Source organism: Citrus sinensis, chromosome 5 (assembly GCF_022201045.2).
Source record: "Citrus sinensis cultivar Valencia sweet orange chromosome 5, DVS_A1.0, whole genome shotgun sequence".
Classification (NCBI taxonomy): domain Eukaryota; kingdom Viridiplantae; phylum Streptophyta; class Magnoliopsida; order Sapindales; family Rutaceae; genus Citrus; species Citrus sinensis.
In genome coordinates, this window is record NC_068560.1 from 2981461 (window position 1) to 3008269 (window position 26809).

General features: G+C 32.6%; 1 protein-coding gene across 22 annotated transcripts in view; it reads left to right on the forward strand.

Annotated features, from left to right (window-relative positions):
• Nucleotides 1–11217: 11217 nt before the first annotated feature.
• Nucleotides 11218–26809, forward strand: part of LOC102631406 (ras-related protein RABA2a-like) — a 36606-nt gene continuing 21014 nt past the window's right edge. For 2 of the 22 annotated variants that reach the window (XR_008055181.1, XR_008055199.1), the window contains exons 1-5: nt 11232–11621; nt 12290–12564; nt 12906–12961; nt 13071–13136; nt 13817–13878. Coding sequence is in view for 3 of the 22 variants with exons in the window: in XM_052442513.1 (XP_052298473.1) it covers nt 11534–11621; nt 12906–12961 (144 nt within the window). In the remaining 19 variants the exon portion in view is untranslated. Of the gene's footprint in view, nt 11622–11788; nt 11906–12289; nt 12565–12862; nt 12962–13070; nt 13137–13214; nt 13292–13816; nt 13879–14110; nt 14174–14226; nt 14304–20921; nt 22302–26809 lie in introns of all 22 variants that reach the window. The other 20 variants (XR_008055184.1, XR_008055183.1, XR_008055197.1 and 17 more) reach the window with 18 other exon arrangements.

Here is a 26809-nt window from a genome sequence, read left to right on the forward strand (position 1 = left end):
AATATCTGAATCTGAATAATATGTTTATTTTTTCGTCTGAATCTCGAAAAATAAGTATTAAGTTGTTTGTTTTTTTCAACTTAAAAAGCTGAAAATATGTACTTTTACATTTGTATCCTTATTAAATTTGAATGTCAAATAAATAATATATTAATACCACAATATTTTAATATTTATAAGTAAAACTATATTCAAGTGAATACATAATTATTTTGAAATTTTAATATATAAAATACCATAAATTTCAAATTTTATCATATATAATATAAGAAAGAAAAAACAGAGATATTTTTATGTGGAGTAAATATCTATAGGTGAGTTTTGGGATAGACATGAAAAATAAATTATAAAATAGGGATATTTTTTACATTAGCAAGTAATTGACTTAATTCAGATTTCTCCATTAAGTAAAAAGCCAAAAAAATTAGCTTATTTTATTAAGTCAAAATTATCTAAAAAGTCTCATTAAGTTATAAAAACAAACACCTCTAATTAACTTAATTAATTAAGTTAAGTCACTTTAAGTCATTAAGTTAAAAAACAAACGCCACCTAAATACACAATTACACATAGTTGCAGAATATAGAATTAAGGGAAAAGGACACAGAGACCCCTAACGTTTGAATAAGGGACACAAAACCCCCTAATATTTCAAAAAAAACACTCAGACCCCTATTTGTTAACAGTAAATTATAATTTTACCATTATACCCTTATAGCATATTAAAAAATAATTGTTCATTATCTAATTTATTTCTATATTATTAATAAAATTATGAATATAACTTCATTACCCAATTTTTCCATTTAATTTTTATCAAATTTTATCTTCAAACTAATAAATTTAATCCATTGCTCAAAAATAAAAATAAATTAAATTGATTATTAATATAATAAAAATAACAATTCTCCATATGTTATTTCTTATATATAAATTAAATTGATAATTTCTTAAAAATAACAATTCGCCATATATAAATTAAATTTATTTTAATTTAATATATGTTATTTTTATATTAAATATATGTTATTTTTATTATATTAGTAATCAATTTAATTTATTTTTATTTTTGAGCAATGGATTAAATTTATTAGTTTGAAGATAAAATTTGATAAAAATTAAATGGAAAAATTGGGTAATGAAGTTATATTCGTAATTTTATTAATAATATAGAAATAAATTAGATAATGAACAATTATTTTTTAATATGCCATAAGAGTATAATGGTAAAATTATAATTTACTGTTAACAAATAGGAGTCTGAGTGTCTTTTTTGAAACATTAGGAGATTTTGTGTCCCTTATTCAAACGTTAGGGGTCTCTGTATCCTTTTCCCTAGAATTAATATAGTGCTATTATAACATTGGTATAAGTGTTGTACTTGGTGTGAACAATTATGTATAGATCTCACTATCTTATATGCAGGGGCGGATCCAGGATTTGAAAGTACCCCGGGCTAAATTTAAAAGGAAGGTTATATTGTAAAATGAACATAAAATTTTATAAGAAAAAAATAAAATACACATAATAAGATAAGAGCATTAGAAATCTTACACTAAATAATAATTACTTTAAACAAAGTAATTATATAAAAATAAAAAATAAAAAATAAAAATGTAGTCAAAACAAAAATATAACTAAAATTGTACTTTTCGCGGCTTCAAACAATAAAATTCATCAATTATGGATTCTGGAACAATAGTATCTGCAATTTCTCTTTCAACATAGACAACCATACAATTTGAAAGAAACTCATTTTCCATCTTATTGCGAAGTGATGTCTTGATAAGGCTCATGGCTGAAAATGCACGCTCTGTTGTGGCTGTAGACACTGGAAGAGTCAACACTAGACGAATTAATCTATCAATCAAGAAATAGTGTTGTGACTTCTTTGTTTCAATTAATCGTCGACATAACTCATGTACGCCATCCGTACATCTTCTCGTTTATCAATAGGATAAGTTTTGATTGAGAAGCGTAATCCGGGATCACGTTCTAAATAAGGGGTGTCAATACTAATTGGAGTATCAACTTTCTCAAATTCAGCTCTTTGAGATTTAAGAGAACTTGAGGCATCAATATTGCACGGAGAACTTGTTTCATTTGATGATTGACCGCCATTTACTTTGGCAAAGAATGAAAGTAGAGTTTTCCTCGGCTTGGATTTATCGGACATTATAACCTATAAATTACCATAACATGAAACTACATAAGAATTAATAATTACAATTTACAAGCTTAATTAGCATGCTTAAATAAATTAAACAATTCAATTTTTTTCATCTTTTCCATTATAAAAAAATTATTAGTGAAAAAATAACCATAATAAATCAACTCAAACTAATAAATCACAAAACTTATTAAAAAAAAGCCAATCAAATATTCAAAATAATATATTAAAATAATATGTAAAATAAATCATTTAGTTTGAAACTATAACATGAAACTACATAAGAATTAATGAATTAATTAATAATTACAAGCTTAATTAGCATGCTTAAATAAATTAAACAATTTAATTTTTTTTCATCTTTAATTATTAAGCCAATCAAATAATTTAATTATTAAACAATTAATAATTCCATTTTAAAAGTTGTACAACTATTAAATTCAATTTGCTTGAGTTTTACCAGGACATATATGGATAGCAATCAAAATTGAAACTTTACAAACTAATGAATCAAAACAAATTACAAAGCAAATCAGCAAAACCAATCACAAAAACTAAATAGCCAATTACAAATTCAAAATAATGAATCAAAATAAAATATAGAGCAAACTAGTAAAATCCATCACAAAAAAATAAGATTTTTATATAAGTTGTGAAAGCATACCAGTAGAAAAACATGCAAAGCCCAAGAAATTAGAAGACGAAGCAGATGAAGAATTGTGAAGAGGACAATCGATTTTTTTAATTCTTGGCTTTGAGAATTGTTGTCGGTTGAGAGTAAAGAAAAAGTGAATTGGGTAAAGATTCTTTCCTTTTTTTTAGTTTCAATGGCACTCTTGTAATTAATTATTAGTGGCATGATTGTAATTTTAACTAACATATTTGATTTTTTTTCCTTTTCTATACCGGGCTGTAGCCCGGTATAGCCCACTAATGGATCCGCCTCTGCTTATATGTATGTAAGATATATTCTCTTTATATAAACAGTGTATGAATCACACACATGTATTGTTCATACGAGTAGAATGTATGTAAGATATAGATTGTCTTATGTATAAATGTAACTTGAGTCAGCGTGCAAATATCAATAGTCAATCAATATCAATAGCCACGTTCTCGTTCTTCCTTTTTGTACCAACGGCCGCCACAAGCCAAGAGATAATGATCTGGGCCCCGACCCGAATGTTATGTCCTCGTTTTCTCCACACAACTTCGTACACTATTTAACAGAAAAAGACATAAATTCACTAAAAATATTTTAAAGTTTATAGAAAGGTAATATTTTAAAATTCACTAAAAATATCATAATCCCATTTCATCAAATGTTCTCGCAATTGCAACCTCCAGTTTTTGAACTTGCCGAGAATAAATTCTATACTGTCCATAAATAAATGTTTGTCTCTTCTGTCATCATTTGATCCTTCGGGTTTTTCAATATTAATTTTAAATAGCAAAAGAATCTCTTTTGTTTGTTATGGGAGTGTTACTTGTCGGGCCCAACAAACGGTTTTTTTCCCTCAAAGTTCCTAACTTCTATTTAGGAGCTGGCTAAGTTACAGATTCTGTAACATACAGATCCAACTTAGCCATCTCCTGATTGGTTAGCTAGCTACCAAACAAAAACAATTGCATGCTTTTTCTCCATACGCAGGACAGGTGTGGTGCATGCATTAGGTGCGTATGCTACAGAATCTATTTATGTCCTAGATCTTAAACCCCTTAAAGGTCAAATCAACTCTGGGACCCTTTTTATCTCATATTAAAGTCATAAACAATCACCTTAAATTTAAAGACAGTACCCCAACATATTAAATAAATTTTAAATTTAATAATTTACATAATAATATTAAATAAAATTCAATTATAATTTAACAATCAACAATTTACATCAATTCAACATAAATAACATACAACAACACTATAAATTCACAAATAATAATTTCATAATATAAATCAAACATAAAAAAATAAAAAAATTAAGGTAAACTAATTTATTACAATATTCTCTAATTATTATTATTATTTTTTTAGCATATTTTTCATAGTTAATGAAATTATAGAGTTAATTATGCTTATACATTTAAATAAATAATTTAATTTATATAATTTTCAACTGAAATTTAATTAATTAAATAATTAAATTATAAAATAATGCGGATCCGGATATCCAATTATTCGGATCCGCACGAATTTTGATTTTTAAGATTTGGATCCATATTTTTTAACATGCAGATCCAGAATTTATTGCCAACCTTAACACTATTTCATTTCTGGAAACAAGCTTTTATTTATTTATTTTTTAGAAAAAGAAGAATAAAAAGAAATAGAATGTCAACTTACTTGGCTCCAAGTATAATATTAATAAAGAAATATATATTGATGATTTGATGCCACGTTACAATGCCCAATTTAGAGAAAATTGTTACGAATAATTATTGGAAAATGAAATGAAACAAAAAATTGTTACCTGATGAAGCACCATCACATCCTTAAGCTTTAAGACAATAAAAGTCGCGTTAATCGGGGGACCCGCAAAGTCGTCGTGTAAGTTTGCTTTACGTGATTTGAAGTTATACATAATTGATAATTTCAAAAGAAATGAAAAAGAATAATTGAAAAATCAAAATGCACTTCTATCTTGCCACCACTCGGCACTCACCCTCTCGACTAAATGTCATTTTCTTTGAACTTTCATGGCTTCTAAGCTCCCATCAAGAATTAGAAATTCACAAATCCAACCTTTATTATCTCAGCAATACAACCTTTATAAGCCGTGGGGTCAATTGCATATATATATATATATATATAATTTTTTTTTTGGCTGAACGGTCAATTCCATTTTACTTCTGACGTAACAAGCACGTCCCATTCCCACACGCCACTACTTTTTCACAAGTTTACCATTTGGCTTTTGAGTCCAGTGGTGCTAATTTTTGAAGATACTCTTACTGAACTGAGTGGCCAATTTCTTTTATGCTAAATGTATCCTGTGATGCAGAAGAAGAAGAAGAGTTGCATTCCGAAGTCAATATGATGCAAATAAGCTGCCCTCGCCATCATCACCTTCAACCCGTAGCACTTTAATCCTTCAAGGTAGGGGTGTTCGCGGATCGGATTTTACGGATTGGACATCAATCCATATCCGATCAATGATTTTGCGGATTATAATTTTTCAATCCAATCCAATCCACGGATTGATAAAATTCAATCCAAATCCAATCAATACATCTGCGGATCGGATGCGGATTTGACTCAATCCGTATGCAATCCACCATTTTACGCATTAGTTTTTGAATTAAAAATTTTTAGTTGTCTCCAACTAATGAAATAAAAAAATCTAATATAAAAATAATTTTACTACCAATTAAATTTAAAATTGAATAAAATTTAAATAAATTAATTGTTTAAATAAAGCTAAAATAATACATTTAAAGTTTCAAAATATAACACATCGAGATTAAGTATTCAAATAAAACTACAATAATACGTTCAAAGTTTCAAAATATAACACACCAAGCTTAATTGTTCAAATAAAATTACAATAATACATTAATATAACACCGAAATTAATTGTTCAAATAAAGCCACAATTAATTGAAATGACGAAGTTTCGGAAATCAAACACTGTCTAATCCTTCACCAGGGTTGTTACTAGGGTTGTTGCGCCTGTCGAAAAGTGATGATTACGGAGCCATCCACGATGGGAACCAGGAGAAGTCATACGGGTGGCGATCTTGAAGGTTGTGATAGTGAAATTGTTCAACTGAAACTAATGAATGTGAAGTGGCTTGATGGACTTGGGAAAGAAGATGGCTTGCTCTCGCCGAAATCTCGTGGCCGATGTCCTTTAAATCCGTGTCGAGAGTGTATCCAACCAGTATTGAGTGTTGCTAGTGTGTGTGACGGCGGGGAAGCTTAGGGTTTTTTGTTTGCAAATTGTTGGTGACTTTGCGTTATGTTACTTTGCTTTTACTAGTGCGTGTGACTTTATTTTTATTTTGTTTTAAAATTTTTACAAGTTATATTTGTATATTTGATTATTTAATTATTTTTCATTTTATATTATTATTGGGTAATGGCTAAGATATGTTATAATGCTTAGTAACTATGCAATGTCACATTTATAATTTTTTAATTATATATATATATATAATTTTTTTTTTGCGGATTCACGGATTTCTGCGGATTTACAGAAGTAAATCCATATCCAATCCATCGACTATGGATTTTTAAATTTTCAATCCATATCCAATCCACCAATCCACGAATCGGATTTATACGGATCAGATTCAGTCGATCAGACATATTGGATTCTGAACACCCCTACTTCAAGGCATATGCCTACACTGTTCTTACATTTTTAGTCATTATGAGCTAAATTTTCAGCACATACATAATGTTATTTCTTTAAATCAATATATCGATGTGTCTAAGTTTAATTAAACTCAAATTTTAAACTTTTGAAAGTAGAGATTAATTGAAAAGTTTTTTTAAAATATTAAAATTTTTAAAATATTCACCACTTTTTTAACAATCTTATTTTATTCCTTTCATAGCATAACTTTAAAAAAAATTAATTATTAAAATAATTTTATAGTTTTTAATAAAAACTCTCATTAACAATCAAACAACTATTATTATTTTTTTGTGTGAAAACTTTACCAAAAAAAAAACTCTACTCAAATAAGCTCTATTTGAAAAGTTTTACTGAATGGAGTCTCAATAAAGAAAAAATAACTCATTTAATCTTTAAAAGTTCTTTTAAAAAACAATAAAAATTTTGAAAAAAAATTTATGAGATTAAATAAGTATTTATGATAATTAAATAACTCATACCAAATAGGCACATAATTATAAAATGATATACTTTAATATTTTTCATAGTGATTTGATATTTTGTAATTCTAGTAATAGTTAGGTGATAATAGCTCCTTTTAGAATTATAAAATCATATGTTAGCTTTAATAACAAATTAGAATTGACAACATTGTTGTAATGTAAAAAACATTATTAAATTTAGTTTCACTAAAAGAAAATATCGTAACACACTTGTGAACAGACCGTTTGTATGCTTAATTTAAAGATTCGAATTAGTTGAGTTAATTAACCGTTTGTAGACTTTGAGTTAATAAACCTGAGTTAATTGATAAGAGATGTGATTTCTATCCACCCTCCCATTGCGTTGAGTCATCCCGGCCCCACTGCAATGCCTTTGGGCTTTGGCCTTTTGCCTTTTGCCTCCCTCCCAATGCCTTGTTCACTTCATTTTCATGATGCCTATAAGAACTGCGAGTTAGGCACATACTCCTGAGCAGGTCGGTTTTGTGCAGAAGAAGAAGAGTTGCATTCCGAGATCAATATGATGCATATAAGCTGCCCCTGCCATCCTCGACAGAACTTTGATCCTTCAAGGTTCCCAAGTACACTTTTCTTACATTTTTAGTTGTTATGAGCTAAATTTTCAATGCATACTGTTCTTTCTTTCGTTCATATGAAGCTTAATTAGTTTTGTCAACTCTTTTGGCATTTCTTACTTGACTATAAACTTAGTTAAGAGCACCCTGTGATCTGGAGAGTAAGGGCTAGAACTTGATGGCGCCATGTTAGACTAGTGTATGAGGCTTGTTCATGCAGTAATAATTGGTCTTGATGCAGGCAATTTTTTTTTTTTTTTTAAGCTAAAGAAAGTTAAGTTTTAGAAGATCATTACTTCTTTAAACCCAGTAAGCGTATAAGTTTCTCTTCTTTTGGGTTTTGTAGAATTATTCATTTTCTCCTTAATTCCCTTTATCATGCTCTACCATAACTGAGAAACATGGCAGCAGCGGCGGGTCTACAGGTGGGCTACAACGGGCTGTAGCCCGTTCTTGATTAGGAAAAACTTATTTATATCCCTTATAGTTTCATCAATTTTATATAATAATATAGTTTTTATTTTCTTTCATGTATGTCCCTAACTCAATTACCCTTATATTTTCATCAATTTTATATTATAATAGAACTTTTATTTTATTTTCAAATATGTCCTTAATCCAATTATATTTTTTCCATTTGAAATTAGTTACTTATTTATAAAATGATTAAATTGTACATTTATTGAATATATTGAAAACATTAGGGGGCCAAATGTTGCTACTGCTTTATTTTAAAATATTCTAATTGAAAAAAAATATGTCAATCTAATATAAAATTTTCACTAATATTATAAGTACTTACAAAAACAACATGTAATAGCAATTATCAACATTTTCATAAACTTTTTATGTGAATTTTGAGATTTCATTTAATAGTAAGTTAGAAAATAAAATTTGAGTATTTTGAGAAGTTTTTCATAAAAGAATCATCAACATATAATTCTTTAAAGAGAGTCAGAGCACTTACAAAAGAAACAACGGCATTTAAATACATTTTTATTAGATGAGTTTAGTTTATTATTGAAATTTTTGACTAACAATATATTTATAATTTTAAAAGATGAATAAATTTTTTAGTTGTTTAATTTATTTAAGCCTACTAATTAAGTACTTGACTTCAAACATTAAAGTTTTACTTGCGAGTTTTAGTTGATTGTAATTACATGCATTGCTTTAATTTTAGCTTAAAATTCTTAATTGATTTATTAATCGTTATATAATTATATTTTATTGAAGGTTGCAATGTCGGATTCCATAATTGAAAAATTGGGTTTTCATATTTGAATTACCTTTTGTTTTCTACTCTTTTTTTATAAGTATTTTCATTTCGAGTACGTATTTATAAGAATAAGGTTCTTCATGTCCCTCTTATTTGATGCACTTCTTCCTACTTATGAATTTTTATAATCACTTCAAAATATTATTTTTTTAATTTAGCCCAGGATAATATAAATTCTTGGGTCTGCCCTGCATGGCAGAGCCGCATGATGAATATTATTATTTAATAATAATAATCATACCAACAGAAAGAATGATTCATAGATGATCAATCAACATTACTTAATCAAGAAATAACACAAGAACATCAAGATTGAGTCAAAGAGACAAGATTAAACACGGCAAAAATGATCAATTACAAAAAAGCTCACACAGCAGGACACAACATAAACAGGAAAATTAATTGACCTCACTCTTCTTAAAATGAGTGTATCTTAAAAAAAAAATGGAATTACATATCATCTAAACAAAAAATCCTGCAGTTACTCAACATATCAAATTAGAGTCCACACAATCACTCAATGCAAATTATTTACACCACAATGTTTTGACTTTTATTTACGTAAGTTATTTCAGAGCTGAACTTGATCAAATTAGGAGTTAGAGAGTTTCGAATATTGACTCATTATATTGTAAAGTTCGTAAATATGTCTATTGGGCTGAGTGTTTTTCTCATATATAGGAAGCTTTCCTTTTGATTGTTAAAATTAATTCGATGGTTTTGCAGCGATAACAATTTCATTTCCTCAATTCCATACCCACAAGTTTTTGGATATCTCATCCCGACTTTAGCCACTATTATGGGTGCATATGTACAAGGCACAACTAAGTCATTGATGGAAACTCATAGAGTAAGCTTGTGTGTTTCTCTGGTGGCCATAATCGTCCACTACATTGCGTTTGCTGCCGATAAGATGCCTCGACGCCATCAAGCAAACTTTTCACAATTATGGGGCCTCATCGCCATTGTCTTTGGATCTCTTTCAGCAGTGTCGTTGTTCTCCACATTTTTCACGCAGTCAGTTGCTGAAATCATTTGCTACGTTGCATTGAGTTGCACTGCTATTATCATAGTTGTGTACCAATATGTCAGAAAGCTTATGGATGCTTGTCATTGGCTTTACCACGAAATTTTGAGGCCATTTTTCAGCAAGATCTTGAATTGGTTTCAAGCTCATTGTTACAACTTCTCTTCGACAGAACAGCCGCAACGCCCCACAGTGTAATTGAAGAAGTTTAATATTTATTTTAAAATTTCATCCAAGATACTTTACAGAGAGATTCCACTTATGTTTCCAAATTTCAATAGATCAAAATATATACTCAATAATATATAGTTTTTCATTCAATAATTTACAATTTATTTGATAATTTTTTAAGATAGTTAAATACATTGAATTAAATTCTAAGAGTAAATATGTCTGTTGTATATCTCATGTAAAAAAAATATATTCTTAGTTTGCCAATAAAATTGGAACAGGTCTCACTGTATTTGTTCCCTAATTTCATGAATTTTAGCTCTCACTCTCATTCAATGGATCAAAATATACACTCAATAATATATGGTTTGTCATTCACTAATATATAGTTTTTGATAGTGCATTCGTATTAGATTTTTATATGCATTGTTTTATTGTTATTATAAAATATAAATATCTGTATTGTTTGTGTTTTTTTGACGAATTAGAGACTTGATATCAACTGTAAAGGGAGAGTAGTAGATTATTTGGGTGACAAGAAAAGTCCACATATTTATTGTTTGTGTTTGGGGTAAGGGCTTCGTTTCTACCCTGAACATTGGCTCTAAGGATATCCATGAATGACATTTAAAATAAAATAAAAAAGTATTAAAAATAAGAAATATGTGTTTTGATGTGAATAAAAAATTAATAACATATTTTTCTTGTATCGTTGTTATTTTATAAATATTTTTTTATTATAAATTTATGAAATAATAAAAGAATACAAGAAAAATATGTTATTAATTTTTTATTCACATCAAAAAATATTTTTATTTTTAATACTATAATTTTTATTTTTATTTATATAATTTATAAATAAATATATATTAAAAATATTGTTAAGAGTTATTAACTATTATAAAAGTAATAAGAAGTAAGTAAATACAATCTTTCAAAAGAAAATTTTAACATTTACTATTTGATAATTTTTCAGGATAGTTAAATTCATTGACTTAAACTCATAAATTCTGCTAGTCACTATATCCACCGCAATCTCATTTTTAAAAGAAAAAAAAGTTTAATTACCAATAAAATTGGAAAATGTGTCATGCCGTTATTAATGTCGAAAACTTTTGACTATATTAACGTACTTAACTAATTATACATCTAAATGTGAAGAAAGAAATTAGCAAAGAATAAAATTTAAAATTTCCTAGTACTTGAAATTCGGGAAAAAAAAAGGGCCAAATTTCAGTAGCTCTCGGCCCCGCACTTTCGGGGTAAAAATAAAAAATAAAACCCCAAAACACATCAGCTTTCTCTCTCACTATCATTCGAAGAAGCATCGTCACAATCATTTGAAATTCTATAATCTCAGTTTCAATGAAGACGAAGAGGCTTGGTTTAAATATCGGCTTTCATCATGCATTTTCAGGTTTAATTTCAGTTAATCTGACCAAATTTGATGGATTTGTTCCCTAATTTCATGAATGTCAGCTCTCACTTTCATTCGATCGAAGAAGCTTTCACTTTCGTTTGAAATTTTTGATCTCGATCGGTTTCACTGCAAAGGAAGAGGTTTGGTTTTAATCTCGCTTTTATTCAAGAATTTCATGTTTGTATGCGTTTAATCGCACCAAAGTTGATGTGTTTCTCCTCTAATTTATGGTTAGGGATCTAATTTATGCCTCTTGATGTAAAAAATTTAGATTTGGGCTTTGATTATTTGATTATTAATTTTGTAGCGTTTGGATACTGTTGAACAGAGTGAATTAATCCACATCAAGTATGTATTGGAACTATTAGGCTGAAACCAGATGGCTTCTGTTTACTAAGCAATACAAGAATTGAGTTATAATTAGGTCTGTTTACTAACTTATCTGTACTATCATCTTTTTAATTCATTCTTTAAGCTAAATTAGGGTATTAGAAACAGAGCTGGGAAAGAAATTAGTACCTGCATTCATTTTAGTGGATCTTGGACCAGCTTGTTCATTCATCTACAACTATTAGAGTTGCACAACTCCGTTCATATGCCCCCAGTGTTGGCCACAGCTGTCTTGTGTGCATGTAATTTAGAGAATAAATAAATTTAAGTGTAGACTAATATTTCTTTTCTTTTATGATATGTCCAATGAACCACATTTTTCAATTATACTTTTTTTTCCTCCCCTCAAAAATACATATCCTTCCTAGTACTTTTCCAATGGATCTCATTTGTTTTCTCCCTAATACATTTTTTGCAGTTAGAGGTGCCTCAAAAGCAATTACTCAAGGAGAGATGTGATTTGGCATGGATTATGTTGAATATTTAGTCTTTTTCTTATGGAACTAATGACACATCTATTTTATTACAATGCCTTTCCAATTGGATGAGTTTATCAGAAAGGATAGGCTTCATGTTGGGACGTCTTTTGATCTCCATTTTTTGTCTAGTAACTAATTTGTTCAATATTTACTTGTAGCATGTGGGGACTGTTATCTCCTTTGGATGTACTCATCATTGTATATGGTGTAAATGGTGACCTTCATTACCTTAATTTTTTTATATGTGGATTCGAGGCTTCTTACGTGCTTATGTGAATCTTTTTTTAGCACGATCATTTCATAAATGTTACTCTATGGCTTCCAGAATTTCTGAAGATTTTTTCATGGAATATTCTATGTTTTACCTTTCAAGGGGTTAAAAGTGAGAAATGAATTAATTGGACTCTGGAAATTGGTGTAGCTATTCTGTGGCCTAGTAGCTCTTAAAATTTTACAAAACTCCCTTTCCTTGTTATTTGATTCCCTCTCATATTTGGTATGCTGAATTACAGGTCTATCAATCGAATCTCAGATTATATGTTATGTGGTTTTCAGATGTGCCTATATTGTACTTAGATGGTATTATGAGCAAATTGCTAGTGCTACTTCAGGTATATTGTCAGAACAATCAACACCCGACTTATAATACATACGTTTATATCAGATTTACTGTAATGAACGAACAATGCCTTCCTCTAAATTTTTCATTTTTGGTGCCAGAATGGAAAACAAATAGTGCAAGAAGGTGTATTAATTGCCTTGGCATCAGTTGCTGACTCATCTTAGGTATTCTATAAAATATGCTTTGATTAGAAGCTATTACTTATAGAAACCTGTCTGACAGGATGATCTTTTTTGGAGTAGCTACTCGGATGGAAACTTCTTTAAAAAGGGAAAAAAAAAATTAGGGAAGCGAAGTATATGTTGAATTAAAAGAAAAGGTATCTACAAAAGTGAACAATCCGTCGCTCCTTATAATACCAGCTTCTGCATTTGAAGTTCTCTCTCTCTCTTTTTTTTTTTTTTTGGGTTGAAAAGAATATTTCTAGATACATATAATGCTCTTTACTGTCTGTTCACCTAATATTTAACTAATTTTGAAGGCTCTAGATTTTATTAATGAGAAACCAGGAGTCCGTTCTTGTATTGATTACCACAACAGCTGTTGATTGCTGTGGTTTGTCTTTAACACAAGAACTTAAAATTTTGAGTTTCATTTTATCCAAAAGCCTAACTTTCAATGTTTTCAGACTAACCATCCTTTCTCCACTAAATCAGAAAACATATGATCAGTAATGAACTTAGAGATTCAGTATCTTAATTTAGTGTAAGTAGCCCTACTATATAACAAATTCAGTCTTCGGATTCTGCAATTCAATTTTTCTTGATAAGTTTACTTTTTTTTTTCTTTTTTCTCCTCAAAATGTAACTAATTTTCTTTATCTTCAACTTTCTTCAATGCTTAGGAACCAGTGAAACCAAAGTATTTGATGAGAGCAGCTCACTGGGAAGTGATTACTTGACTGAGGTAAGAGCCTGATTTCTATAAACAGTACAAAAGGCCTTTGCGGATGACTTGCACAGATTTTAAAATAGTCGCAACGTAAATATAGATTTATTGCCATTTAGATTTTTAGACTTTTAAGAAGCAAATAAATAATTAATTAAAGAAAGTAGTTTTATCAGACAAAATTCATATTATCCTTAAAATTCAAAAATCATCATAAAAAATTAAGTTTCTCTTGCCCTCTCTTACTCAGAGTCTTGTTCAACCCTTCGCCTCTCAGCCTTGCTCGATAGTAATTTATTGATTTCAGTTTTAGGTAAGCTCTGTCACTGCAAACTTTTGGTCATGTGAATTTTTGTTATTGCATAGATCTTAATAGGTCAAATTGAAGGGGAGAAAGTTGCTGATCGCAAAGCTGATTCTGAAAGCACTTCTTCACTTTTTCAGTATGATTTTACAGATTCAGTATGTAATTGAAGTTCTAAAGCAATGATTTAGAGTATTTAGATGAATGGTTTAAATTAATCCATCAAAGTTGTGGTTTATACACATGCATCATCATGGGAACATCTAATTAGATAATAGATTTTTACTTTTTATCCTTCTTGTCTATTTTAAATATATGTGTGTGTAAAAATATAGGAAAATTCTCATGCGTGGATGTCCGCACAAAATGCATGAATTTTCATGTGGATTTAGGTGGTGAAAGCCTTTTACACCGGCATGAAACCCCAAGTCCGTACAAAAATACATGCAAGCATATATATATATATATATAGTGAGGAGACTGCATGAGGAATACAACTCTTTGTTCAAAGTTGTATTAGTCTGCAATTCAGAAGTAGGCAAATTGAAATTACTTTCCTGATTACTTGTAACGGGTTCTGTTCAGAGTCCAAGAGAGATATCCTTCAAAATGAGATACACACCTGCAAAACAGTGAAATAGAGATTAGAGGTGAAGCCGGGGTACCCCGGCGTTCACACTCCGACGCTCAAGTTAACGCTCAAGTTAGCAAACTCAAGCTTTTATGGCAAAGAGAGCTGGCTAGCCCTCTGTAAATTAGGGTTTTAAGGTTGAAGAAAACCTCTTTTTCGGAGTGTGAGTGTTTTTGGGTGAATGAGAGCATAATGGAGAATGAAACCTAGGCGCCTTTATATATGGAGTACCTCAGCTGCCACGTGGCGTACCCTTTTTGGCTAACTTCCTTTTACCATTTTTATGATTTTTGGGCCGTTATTTGCATGTTCGCGGCGTATCTCATCCTTTGGAAACGTTGCGCGTGCTGGAGAGTGGTCCACGGTACCTCTGCAGTAGCTGCCGGGTAGGCGGCTGGGGACCACTGTCCTTGGGACAGTGTCCTTCATTTTGGCAGAGGTGGCAGGCGGCTGTCCCTCCTTTTAGCACATCATTTTTTATTCCTAATTCTGACAAAATTGAATAATATCTTTTAGGGGGCGGAGACGTTTCTAATGGCTGATATTTTTGGAGGATTCTCTTGCATCCGTTCTGCCGGGTACCTCAAGTTACGTGGGGTACCTCTTATTATGCGGGGTACCCCTATTTGTGTGGGGTACCTCTATTTATATAGGGTACCTCTAATTGTGTGGGGTACCTCTAATTATGCGGGGTACCTCAAATCACGCCGGGCACCTCGGACGGTGCGGGGTACCTCAGATTGTGCTGGAATCATTCCATTGGTTGACATGTGGCGCTCTATTGCCTTTCCTATTTTTCCCTCAAACAACATCCCCCTAGTTTCGTTTTGGCGAGAAGTATTGGAGGCAAAAGAAACTCATTGTATGAGTGACACGTGGCGACGCGGCTGAACCGGAGGGTACCTTGCTTAGCTTCTTCCCTTGACTAAACCTTGTGTACTTCAAACTAAAAATCTTCTCTTTGTCTTTGCCTTTTCCTTTTTTTTTTTTTTTGACGATGAGAACGAACAGTTTTCTTCATGTGTCTCTCTCCTTTTTCTTGGGAAGTGGCAGCCGTCTGACATGTAGTTTGAATTTTGAAAATATCAATCTCACAAAAACATCTCTGAATTCCTTTCTTGGGCAGCGTGTTCTGTCAGGTTGAATTAAAACTCCTGACGTGTGTCAATCTTCTCTCATTTATTTTGAAAATCCCAACATAATCTCTCATTACTTTCACTGGCTTCTTGCTTGCTCTGGCTTTTAAAATTCAAAAACCAGTCAAATCATTTCAACAACCAGCTTCACATTTTTTTTTTTTAATAAATCACCTTCTGCACGTTTTCATTCACCCTTTATTCTCTTTCATTTTGCCATCCCCAAAAACTTTTCATCTTTTTCTCCAAATTCCAACGCCTCCCCATCTCCACTTTTTCTTCTTTATTCTACTTCTTTCTTCTTGTCCTTTCGTCTTCCATCTCCCTTTTTTTTTTTTTTTGCTCTCAGCCCACTGTCACATTTTCTTTCTCTTTTGCATTCCTTCCTTCGTCTTTTCTTTAATTTATTCCAGGCAACTTTCACACCCTTTTTTTTTTATCACTTTCATTTTCTTTCTCTTTTCTTCATCTTCCTTTTTTCTTTTTTTTTTTTGGCCGGCCTTGTAACGGCGGCGTCTACCGAGCGGTTCCGGTGGCGTGACGACGGCGTTCGGCTGGTGGTGCAGTGATCTCCTTGTGGTAAGCCATCTTCTACCCCCCATTTTGCTTCTTCGTCTCTTCCTGTGGCCTTTTTTTTTTATCCATGCTCCTCTCTTTTTCTTCTAAATCATCCTGGAGGCTTTTCTCTCTTTTTTTTTTATCTCTAGGCTTCCTTTTTTTTTTTATTCTGACTTTTTTTTATATATATCTCCAAGCTCCTTTTTTTTTTTTGACTTCCTTTTTTTTTTTATCTCCAGGCTTTTTTTATATATATATATATATATCTCCAAGCTCCTCTTCATCGGTGGGTGGGGTATCTAACATGTATCTCAGATCACCTTCACCACTTGAGTCATTGGCGAATTCCGCAATGAAATCAGCGACGGCCTGGGCTTTAATCGCCGAACGAGGCTTGAAGATGATGTCGAACTTGCTTAATTCGAGGGACCATCGGAGAAGCCTTCCGGACATGTCTAACTTCTGGAGGATTTGCCGGAGGGGAAGGTTGGTGACGACTGCAATGGTGTGAGCTTGAAAATATGGTCTGAGCTTCCGTGCGGAGACAACCAATGCCAAAACGATCTTTTTAGAGGTGGGGTACCTCTTCTCGACATCAACCATAGCCTTACTAGTGTAGTAAATAGGTCGTTGTACCCCATTATCATCCTCTCGGAGTAACACAGAGCTGGTGGCATGTTCGGATATGGCGATATACAACAGAAGCACCTCTCTCGGCTCAGGTTTGGCAAGTAGTGGAGCATTCACGAGGTACCCCTTCAGTTCTTGGAAAGCCTCTTCGCAATCGGGTGTCCATTGAGCGGGGTTCCCCTCAACAATATGACTATGATCCCCCCAAGGGGAGAAGTAAGCAATACCAGGACCCTTAGGCTTTTTGAATTGGTAAAGGCCCCTCAACTCCCGAACAGAAATGTCGTGCTTCAAGACCTCCAACCATAACACATGTAAGCCCGTGAGCGTCCTCCACCCCGGAAGGGACAGCTGCCCGGGAGCTACCCCCAAGTAACTAAACATTCTCATATAGAAAGGTTGGAGGGGCAGGCGGAGTCCTATCAAAGAGGTCAATATGGAGAGCAATCCCATCATACTTCGGACACTCAGGTCGCTCATCTACATGGGGTACCCTAAGCTGAACAGAGGGAGGAATATTGTATTTGGCTCTAATTTGTTCTAAGTCCCCCAAGGTAGCCCTCCTAGTGCCTAGGGAAAAAAGGTTGCCAGATTTTGAAGGTGTGGCAGGGGGAGATTTGGGGGGCCAGTCTGAGGAACGAGCTGGAACCTTAGGCTTGGTTGACCTACCCTTCTTTCGAGGATGGGGGGTTGGCCGTTTACTGAGAAAGCGTGGGCTGACACGAGGGGTACTCCTAGGGGGAGGGGGCTCAAAACGAGAATTACAACTCCTAGAGGAACTAGGGGGGACCGATCCCCCTCGCTAATGGAGATGTGGGAAGGGGAACCCGCAGGAGGGCTGTCAACCCTACTAGCCCCAACTGCACGTCGCTTCTTCGGGGGTACCGTATGTTTCTTGCCCATCTACTTTCCCCCAACAACACATCCACAAGTCCCCAACAATACACCCAACAATACATCCAACGAGCCACAAGTTCCCTAAACAACACATCCACAAGCCCCCAAACAACACATCCACAAGCCCCCAACAACACATCCAACAAGCAACATGTTTCCCAAACAACAACATATTCATACCAAGCACCACCCACCACACATCAACCACCAAATGCAAACACCAACCAACAAAAAAAAAAAGAGGCAACAAAAACAAAAATAAATTTTTCTCAGAGTATGCAAAATAGCGCCACTGTGAATGCGCCAAAGGAGGAGAAACAAGGAAGGATATATGTGATTCACCAACTCAGCAGATCGGGATTGATAGTCGTGGAGAAATAAAGCTGCAGGAAACCAAAAAAGGAAGTCAAAAAAAAAAACAAAAGAGGAGCTTGGAGATATATATAAAAAAAAAAGTTAGAATAAAAAAAAAAGGGAAGAGCTTGGATGGAAAAAAAAATGGGAGAAGCTTGGAGATAAAAGAAATAGAGGAATAAAAAAAAAAGGAAGCTTGAAGATATAAAAAAGAAAGCATGGAGATATATATAAAAAAAAAGAGGAAGTCAAAAAAAAAAAAAAGGAAGCCTGGAGATAAAAAAAAAAAAGAGAGAAAAGCGTCCAGGATGATTTAGAAGAAAAAGAGAGGAGCATGGATAAAAAAAAAAAAGGCCACAGGAAGAGACGAAGAAGCAAAATGGAGGGTAGAAGATGGCTTACCACAAGGAGATTACTGCACCACCAGCAGAACGCCGTCATCACGCCACCGGAACCGCTCGGTAGACGCCGCTGTTACAAGGCTAGCCAAAAAAAAAAGAAAAAAAAAAGAAAAAATGAAGATGAAGAAAAGAGAAAGAAAATGAAAGTGATAAAAAAAAAAAGGGGGGTGTGAAAGTTGTCTGGAATGAATTAAAGAAAAGACAAAGGAAGGAATGCAAAAGAGAAAGAAAATGTGACAGTGGGCTGAGAGCAAAGAAAAAAAAAAGGGAGATGGAGGACGAAAGGACAAGAAGAAAAAAGTAGAATAAAGAAGAAAAAGTGGAGATGGGGAGGCGTTGGAATTTGGAGAAAAAGATGAAAAATTTTTGGGGATGGCAAAATGAAAGAGAATAAAGGGTGAATGAAAATGTACAGAAGGTGATTTATTAAAAAAAAAAAAAGTGAAGCTGGTGGTTGAAATGATTTGACTGGTTTTTGAATTTTAAAAGCCAGAGCAAGCAACAAGCCACTGGAAGTAATGGGAGATTATGTTGGGATTTTCAAAATAAATGAGAGAAGATTCACACACGTCAGGAGTTTTAATTCAACCTGACAAAACACGTTGCCCAAGAAAGGAATTCAGAGATGTTTTTGTGAGATTGGTATTTTCAAATTTCAAACTACATGTCAGACGGCTGCCACTTCCCAAGAAAAAGGAGAGAGACACATGAAGAAAACTGTTCATTCTCATCGTCAAAAAAAAAAAAAAGGAAAAGGCAAAGACAAAGAGAAGATTTTTAGTTTGAAGTACACAAGGTTTAGTTAAGGGAAGAAGCTAAGCAAGGTACCCTCCGGTCCAGCCGCATCGCCACGTGTCACTCATACAATGAGTTTCTTTTGCCTCCAATACTTCTCGCCAAAACGAAACTAGGGGGATGTTGTTTGAGGGAAAAATAGGAAAGGCAATAGAGCGCCACGTGTCAACCAATGGAATGATTCCAGCACAATATGAGGTATCCTGCACCGTCCGAGGTGCCCGGCGTGATTTGAGGTACCCCGCATAATTAGAGGTACCCCACACAAATAGAGGTACCCCACACAATTAGAGATACCCCACACAAATAGGGGTACCCCGCATAATAAAAGGTACCCCACGTAACTCGAGGTACCCGGCAGAACGGATGCAAGAGAATCCTCCAAAAATATCCGTCATGAGAAACGTCTCCGCCCCCTAAAAGATATTATTCGATTTTGTCAGAATTAGGAATAAAAAACGATGTGCTAAAAGGAGAGACAGCCGCCTGCCACCTCTGCCAAAATGAAGGACACTGTCCCAAGGACAGTGGTCCCCAGCCGCCTACCCGACAGCTACTGCAGAGGTACCCTGGACCACTCTCCAGCGCGCGCCACGTTTCCAAAGGATGAGATACGCCGCGAACATGCACATAACGGCCCAAAAATCATAAAAACGGTAAAAGGACGTTAGCAAAAAAGGGTACGCCACGTGGCAGCTGAGGTACTCCATATATAAAGGCGCCTAGGTTTCATTCTCCATTATGCTCTCATTCACCCAAAAATACTCACACTCCGAAAAAAAGGTTTTCTTCAACCTTAAAACCCTAATTTACAGAGGGCTAGTCAGCTCTCTTTGCCATAAAAGCTTGAGTTTGCTAACTTGAGCGTCGGAGTGTGAACGCCGAGGTACCCCGGCTTCACCTCTAACCTCTATTTCACTATTTTGCAGGTGTGTATCTCATTTTGAAGGATATCTCTCTTGGTTTTGACCTTTCACCATTGTTAGCAGTCTCTCTCCCCTTCTCACCTTCCCCGAATTTCAGATACACCGCCCAACACACAATAAACCAGTGAGGTATCCCATCTCCCCTCAAAATAACAAATTTATTGTTCTAGATTGGTTTGACTTTTCTTACCCCAAAATCAGTTGAAAACATAATTAATTAATGAAAGTAGTTTTATCAGACAAAATTCATATTATCCTTAAAATTCAAAAATCATCATAAAAATTTAAGTTTCTCTCGCCCTCTCTTACTCTCAGTCTTGTTCAACCCTTTGCCTCTCAGCCTTGCTCGATAGTAATTTATTGATTTCAGTTTTAGGTAAGCTCTGTCACTGCAAACTTTTGGTCATGTGAATTTTTGTTATTGCATAGATCTTAATAGGTCAAATTGAAGGGGAGAAAGTTGTTGATCGCAAAGCTGATTCTGAAAGCACTTCTTCACTTTTTCAGTATGATTTTACAGATTCAGTATGTAATTGAAGTTCTAAAGCAATGATTTAGAGTATTTAGATGAATGGTTTAAATTAATCCATCAAAGTTGTGGTTTATACACATGCATCATCATGGGAACATCTAATTAGATAATAGATTTTTACTTTTTATCCTTCTTGTCTATTTTAAATATGTGTGTGTGTGTGTAAAAATATAGGAAAATTCTCATGCGTGGATGTCCGCACAAAATGCATGAATTTTCATGTGGATTTAGGTGGTGAAAGTCTTTTACACCGGCATGAAACCCCAAGTCCGTACAAAAATAAATGCAAGCATTTTATATATATATATATATATATATAGTGAGGAGACTGCATGAGGAATACAACTCTTTGTTCAAAGTTGTATTAGTCTGCAATTCAGAAGTAGGCAAATTGAAATTACTTTCCTGATTACTTGTAACGGGTTCTGTTCAGAGTCCAATTCTACTAATGGCGTCAAATTCACCATCTCTACTCTTCAAATGACTATTTGTCTTACTCTATGCTTCATCTTATTTACAGTAATTAGTTATTTAATTTTTTAAGATCTAGTAAAAGTAATTAGTTTTATCTAATTTTTAACTGGATTTCCAGATTAGGTTAATTTAGATTCATGTGAATTGGGAGTGATTCAATTTTTTATCTGATTTCACTGTTGATGCATAATTATTATTAGTATGATGATTGATTTGTGATTTTAACTTATAATTTGGTTATTGATTTAGTTTATACAAGATTTAATTGGATCTATCATTGTGAGATTGTAATTCACATGAAATGACCTTTTTTTTTAATTTAAAGTTGAATGCTTTTTGAGTTTTTTGAAAAAGAATGCTTTATAATTTTAATCTGAATATTTTGGGTCACGATTTAAATGATTAATTTTATGTGGTAAGTGAAGTAGCAGTGCCAAATTGTGGACAGCTACATATTGGGGTGAAAGTTTGGGATTTCAATTATACATTGTAGATGTAATTTATTCATCAAGTTAAAATCGTGCACTGGCAAATTTTGTCATTGAATTGGATAATTAGATCAGCATTTGATGTTTACTTGTGTATGTGAGTAAGGCTGTTCTCTGTATGTTGGAGTTGGTGATGCAAGTTGAAACTAACCTGATGTCGACTCTTGGCATGGTAGAGTTGAATTGGAATTGCAATTAATTCATTAAGAGTAACTTATGAGAAAATGGGGTTTTCTCATTGAATTAGATAATTAGATCGGCATTCGATGTTTACTTGGATATGTGAGTAGGACTGTTCTCCATACGTTAAATCAGGTTGGAAAAATTATTTACTGAATTGTTATGGGTGCAATTCATGTGTTGAAACATTGAAGAGTTTTAGCCATTATGTTACTATCCTGGCAGACTCCAACATCGTGATCTTGATGATCAGCATTGTGATCTTTTATTTAATTTTTGTTAACAACGTTGTATTTGAATTATTCTCCTCATTGTTGTTGCTGACTTGAGATACCAGAATTATTTTGTTATGGCAGTGTGCGCTAGCAATGTTACAGCTTACTCTGGTTTTTAGTGTATAGTATACTGCTTCAGTTGGATTCTCTACTACAAGGCAATGAAGTTGGCTTTAACATTTTCTGAGGTCATTTTTGTAAATTGATTTGACAAAAATGGTATTTTCCTTGTGTGTTTGCCTCGAACAATTGCAATTTTCTAGTTATAATGTTTTTGAAACAACATCCAAATAGCGTTAAATATCTTTTGCTATACAAAAGTCTCTCTCAGTTTGCTATTATTATTATTCTTTTTTTTTTTAAAGTTCATTGCATTATTATGACCATTACATAGTTTGTTATAGCAAGTTCGGATGTTGCACTATTTCATTTGTGGAAACAGACTTTTATTTATTTTTTTTTTAGAAAAAGAAGTAGAAAAAGAAATACTATGTCAACTTACTTGGCTCCAAGTATAATATTAATAAAGAAATATATATTGAGTGTGATGCCACGTTGCAATGGTAAAAAATTGTTACCAATAATTAATGGAAAATGATATGAAAGAAAAAAATCGTTACCTGATGAAGTCATGAAGCATCATCACATCCTTAGGCTTTAAGAAAATAATAGTCGTGTAAATTGGGGACCTGCAAAGCCGTCGAGTAAATTTGCTTAACGTGATTTGAAACTTTACCTCATAAGCGATTATTGGTAACAAGCACCATTTTTGTCAATTGCATATATATATATATATATATATTGGTTGAACGGTCAATTCCATTTTTTTTTGGTCAATTGCATCCCGATTCCATTTTTGATTTCACGTCCCATTCCCCACACACCATTACTTGTTCACAAGTTTACATTCATTTGGCTTTTGAGTCCGGTGCTAATTTTTGAAGATACTCTTACTGAAATGAGTGACCAATTTCTTTTATGCTAAATGTATCGAGTGATGCAGAAGAAGAAGAAGAAGGGTTGCATTCTGAAGCCAATATGATGCAAATAAGCTGCCCTCACCATCATCACCTTCATTGACAGCACTTATAATCCTTCAAGGCATATGCCATATGCATACACTTTTCTCATATTTTTAGTTATTATGAGCTAAATTTTCAACACATACATAATATTATTCTTTTAATATACGATGAGTCCAAATTTAATTAATCTCAAATTTTAGATTTTTGATAATAGAGGTTGAATTTTTTTAAAAATATTAAAATTTCTAAAATATTCTTCACTTATTTAACAATCTTATTTCATTATTTTCATAGCATAATTTTAAAAAAATTGATTATTAGAATAATTTTATAATTTTTAATAAAAACTCTCATTGACAATCAAACAATTAATTTTTTTTTTATAAAAGTTCTACTTGTAAAAGTTTTTAAAAAAAAACTCCATTTGAATCAGCACTATTTGAAAAATTTTACTAAAGGGAGTCTCAAAAAGACAAAATAACTTATTTAATTTTTAAAAATTTTTCTTAAAAAAATAAAAATTTGAAAAGAACTTATGAGATTAAATAAATATTTATAATTAATAAATTAATCATACCAAATAGGCAAAATATTGTGGAATGATAGACTTCTATGGTAGTTTATTACCGACTTGCCGTTCTTTGATGGTAGTAAATTGATTGTATGAAAGATAAAAATTAATTAGAATTTTATATAATAAAAAATTGATTATTTGTGTGAAGGTACAATTATTTTTTTGCCCTTCGAAGGGGTGTGTTTTTACATGGGCCCGTTGTGTAACTGTTTACACACAACTTTGGAATTTCTTTTTGGAAAATGATGTTTTCCCCGGGTCAAACTCCGGGTCAAACCCCGAAACAACTGAAACGGCGTCGTTTCACTACTTATATTTTTTCATTCTAATTTAACGTGGAACGATGTCATTTTTGCTTGTTTAAAGTGAAAAAACAGAACTTTTCCTCCTTGTTCTCTTCACCCAACTGCTTCTTCTTTTCCTCTTCATTGTTGCAGAACTCTTAATTAACACAAACATCATTTTCCTTTGCCAACATATAGAGTGAAAAAAACAGAACCACCTGCTTCTTTCTTTCTCTTCGGTCTCTTAATCCAACTACTTCTTCCTCTTTGTTCTCTTAACGCAAACATCATTTTTCTTGGAGGGTGTTCATGAAGGGTACTTTCCGATGCCAGAGCTCAAGTATAGATTAGTTTCATGTAGGTTAAGGAAGCCGTTGTTGGAACTATAAAGGAAGAGCCAGTTTGTTCTGGGTGATGATGCATTAATGGATGGCCATTTAAATGTTTTTGAGAGATAATTAATTGTATTTTCTCTAAGATTTGTTTACAGGGCAAGAGAGAATACTAATTGACCACGAAAGATATTCATGCACGTCTGTGTTTACACTTAGGAATTTCCTTTTTGACAAGGAATCTTCCTTTCTCTATAAGTTACAGCTTGGTGACATTCGCAGCTCCCTTCATTTAGACACTAATTGTGGTATTCATGCAGTCTATAAGTTACGGCTTGTGAAATTAGCAGCTCCCTGAATTTACACACTGTTTCTGCCTTCGTTTAGACCCTTTTTTGGAAAAACACTATTCGCACAAGTGGCTTTTTTGGAAAATCACTTTTTTGTATTTTCAGGTACTCCCACAGTTCCCTAAGTCGGTTTATGTCCCTACCTCGTGAATCTATATACATACGCCTCTCTTAAAACTTCTTCACCACTCGCTTGTTTCTTTCTCAGTTCATTTGCTTCAGCTTCCTCTTCCACTTGCATCCTTCTTAATCCAATGCAGTGTAAATATAATTAGTAGCAAGTAAACTAATTAACGTCCCTAACTCTTTTAAAAGTCTTGCCACCTCTTATGAACAGAAAGAGAAAGCAAAGAAATGGAAGTGCGGATGTTTCATGTTAATGGCGGGTACCGAGTTGAGAGAATCACAACTGATTCTCATCAATTCCCGCGAGAGAGGCGTAGCCTTCCTCAAAGGTTTCTCCTCTCTTCTCGTCCTTCTCTCAATTATATATAAATAATTTCCTTTTGGCTTCATTACAAAATTTTGGCGGGTTTCAAGTGGGAGATAAATGTATAATTCGTGATTAGTTAATATGACTTTTTACTTGCAGGTTACACACTACGATTATCATCATATCGAGCAGTGTAATCCATATGAACGCACCAACTTTTATTAGGTGAGCATCTACTTTCATTTGCGAAAAATGTATTCAGTTTCCAATGTCCATAGATCTTGTTTGTATATATGCAACACCATATGATATAAAGTCATTTGTTTTATCTTAGATAAAAGTTTGTCTTAATTTGCACCAGGATTATACAAATTAAGACTTGGCACGGCAGGGGCAAGGTCTTTTTTATCTCAGCCTTTAAAAGCTCTTGATTTTGTGTTTTGCAATTTCGTTTTTTTTTTCTTTTCTCTCTCTCTCTCTTTTTTAAGAAATTTTTGTTTTGGAATTTCTTAAAATTAGAGTTAAGCTTCCATCACCTCTTTAATTAAAACTCTTATATGAAACCCCCACTTATTATATGTATATCTCTTATAATTAAATATTAAACTATAAATTTTATAATAAAAATCTTATCATTATATAATTTATTATTTTATTACCCCAAAATTATTTTGATTTTAAAATAATTATTTTATATCATTTACATATGGTAGGGTTCATGATTTTTAAGTGTAAAAATGTTTCATTCAGTTAAATTTATATTTATCCTTTTATGTAATTTTTCTCTAACACTAGAGTTACGATTACAAAATGTGGGGTCTTAATTTCATAAGTATTTTAAAAGGCTGTGAAAAGCACTACGCTAAGATTATCTTCATTAAATTTTACAAAGACAGTAACTTCTATGGTTCTACTTGTACCACCCTTCGATTTTTTTTATAAAGCCTTTCTTTTATATTTATGATTTTACCTTAATAAGACTACATGAAACGACAAATTCAATTCAATTTTTTTAAAACCTCTTTCTTTTGTATAATTTTAACTATGGTTAAAATAGTTAGGCTAAAAGGATTTAGAATATTAAATGATGGAATGAGGGGAAAAGTTCCCAAATCAAGGGCACAAAAGAGCATTACCCCATATGGACAAACTAAGAACGATCCATCATCAAATAATGATAGAGAAAGCAGAGCTAAAGAGTATACATCGCAACTATATATTATTTTTATATCATAATTTATTATGCAAATTAAGTAATTATATATTCTTTTGATGGTTTTGCAGTGTGCAAAATTTGTCATCATCATCGGCACCATACCACAAAATCTTTGCATTTCTAATTCCATTGCTTGTTGGAGTTATTGAGATTA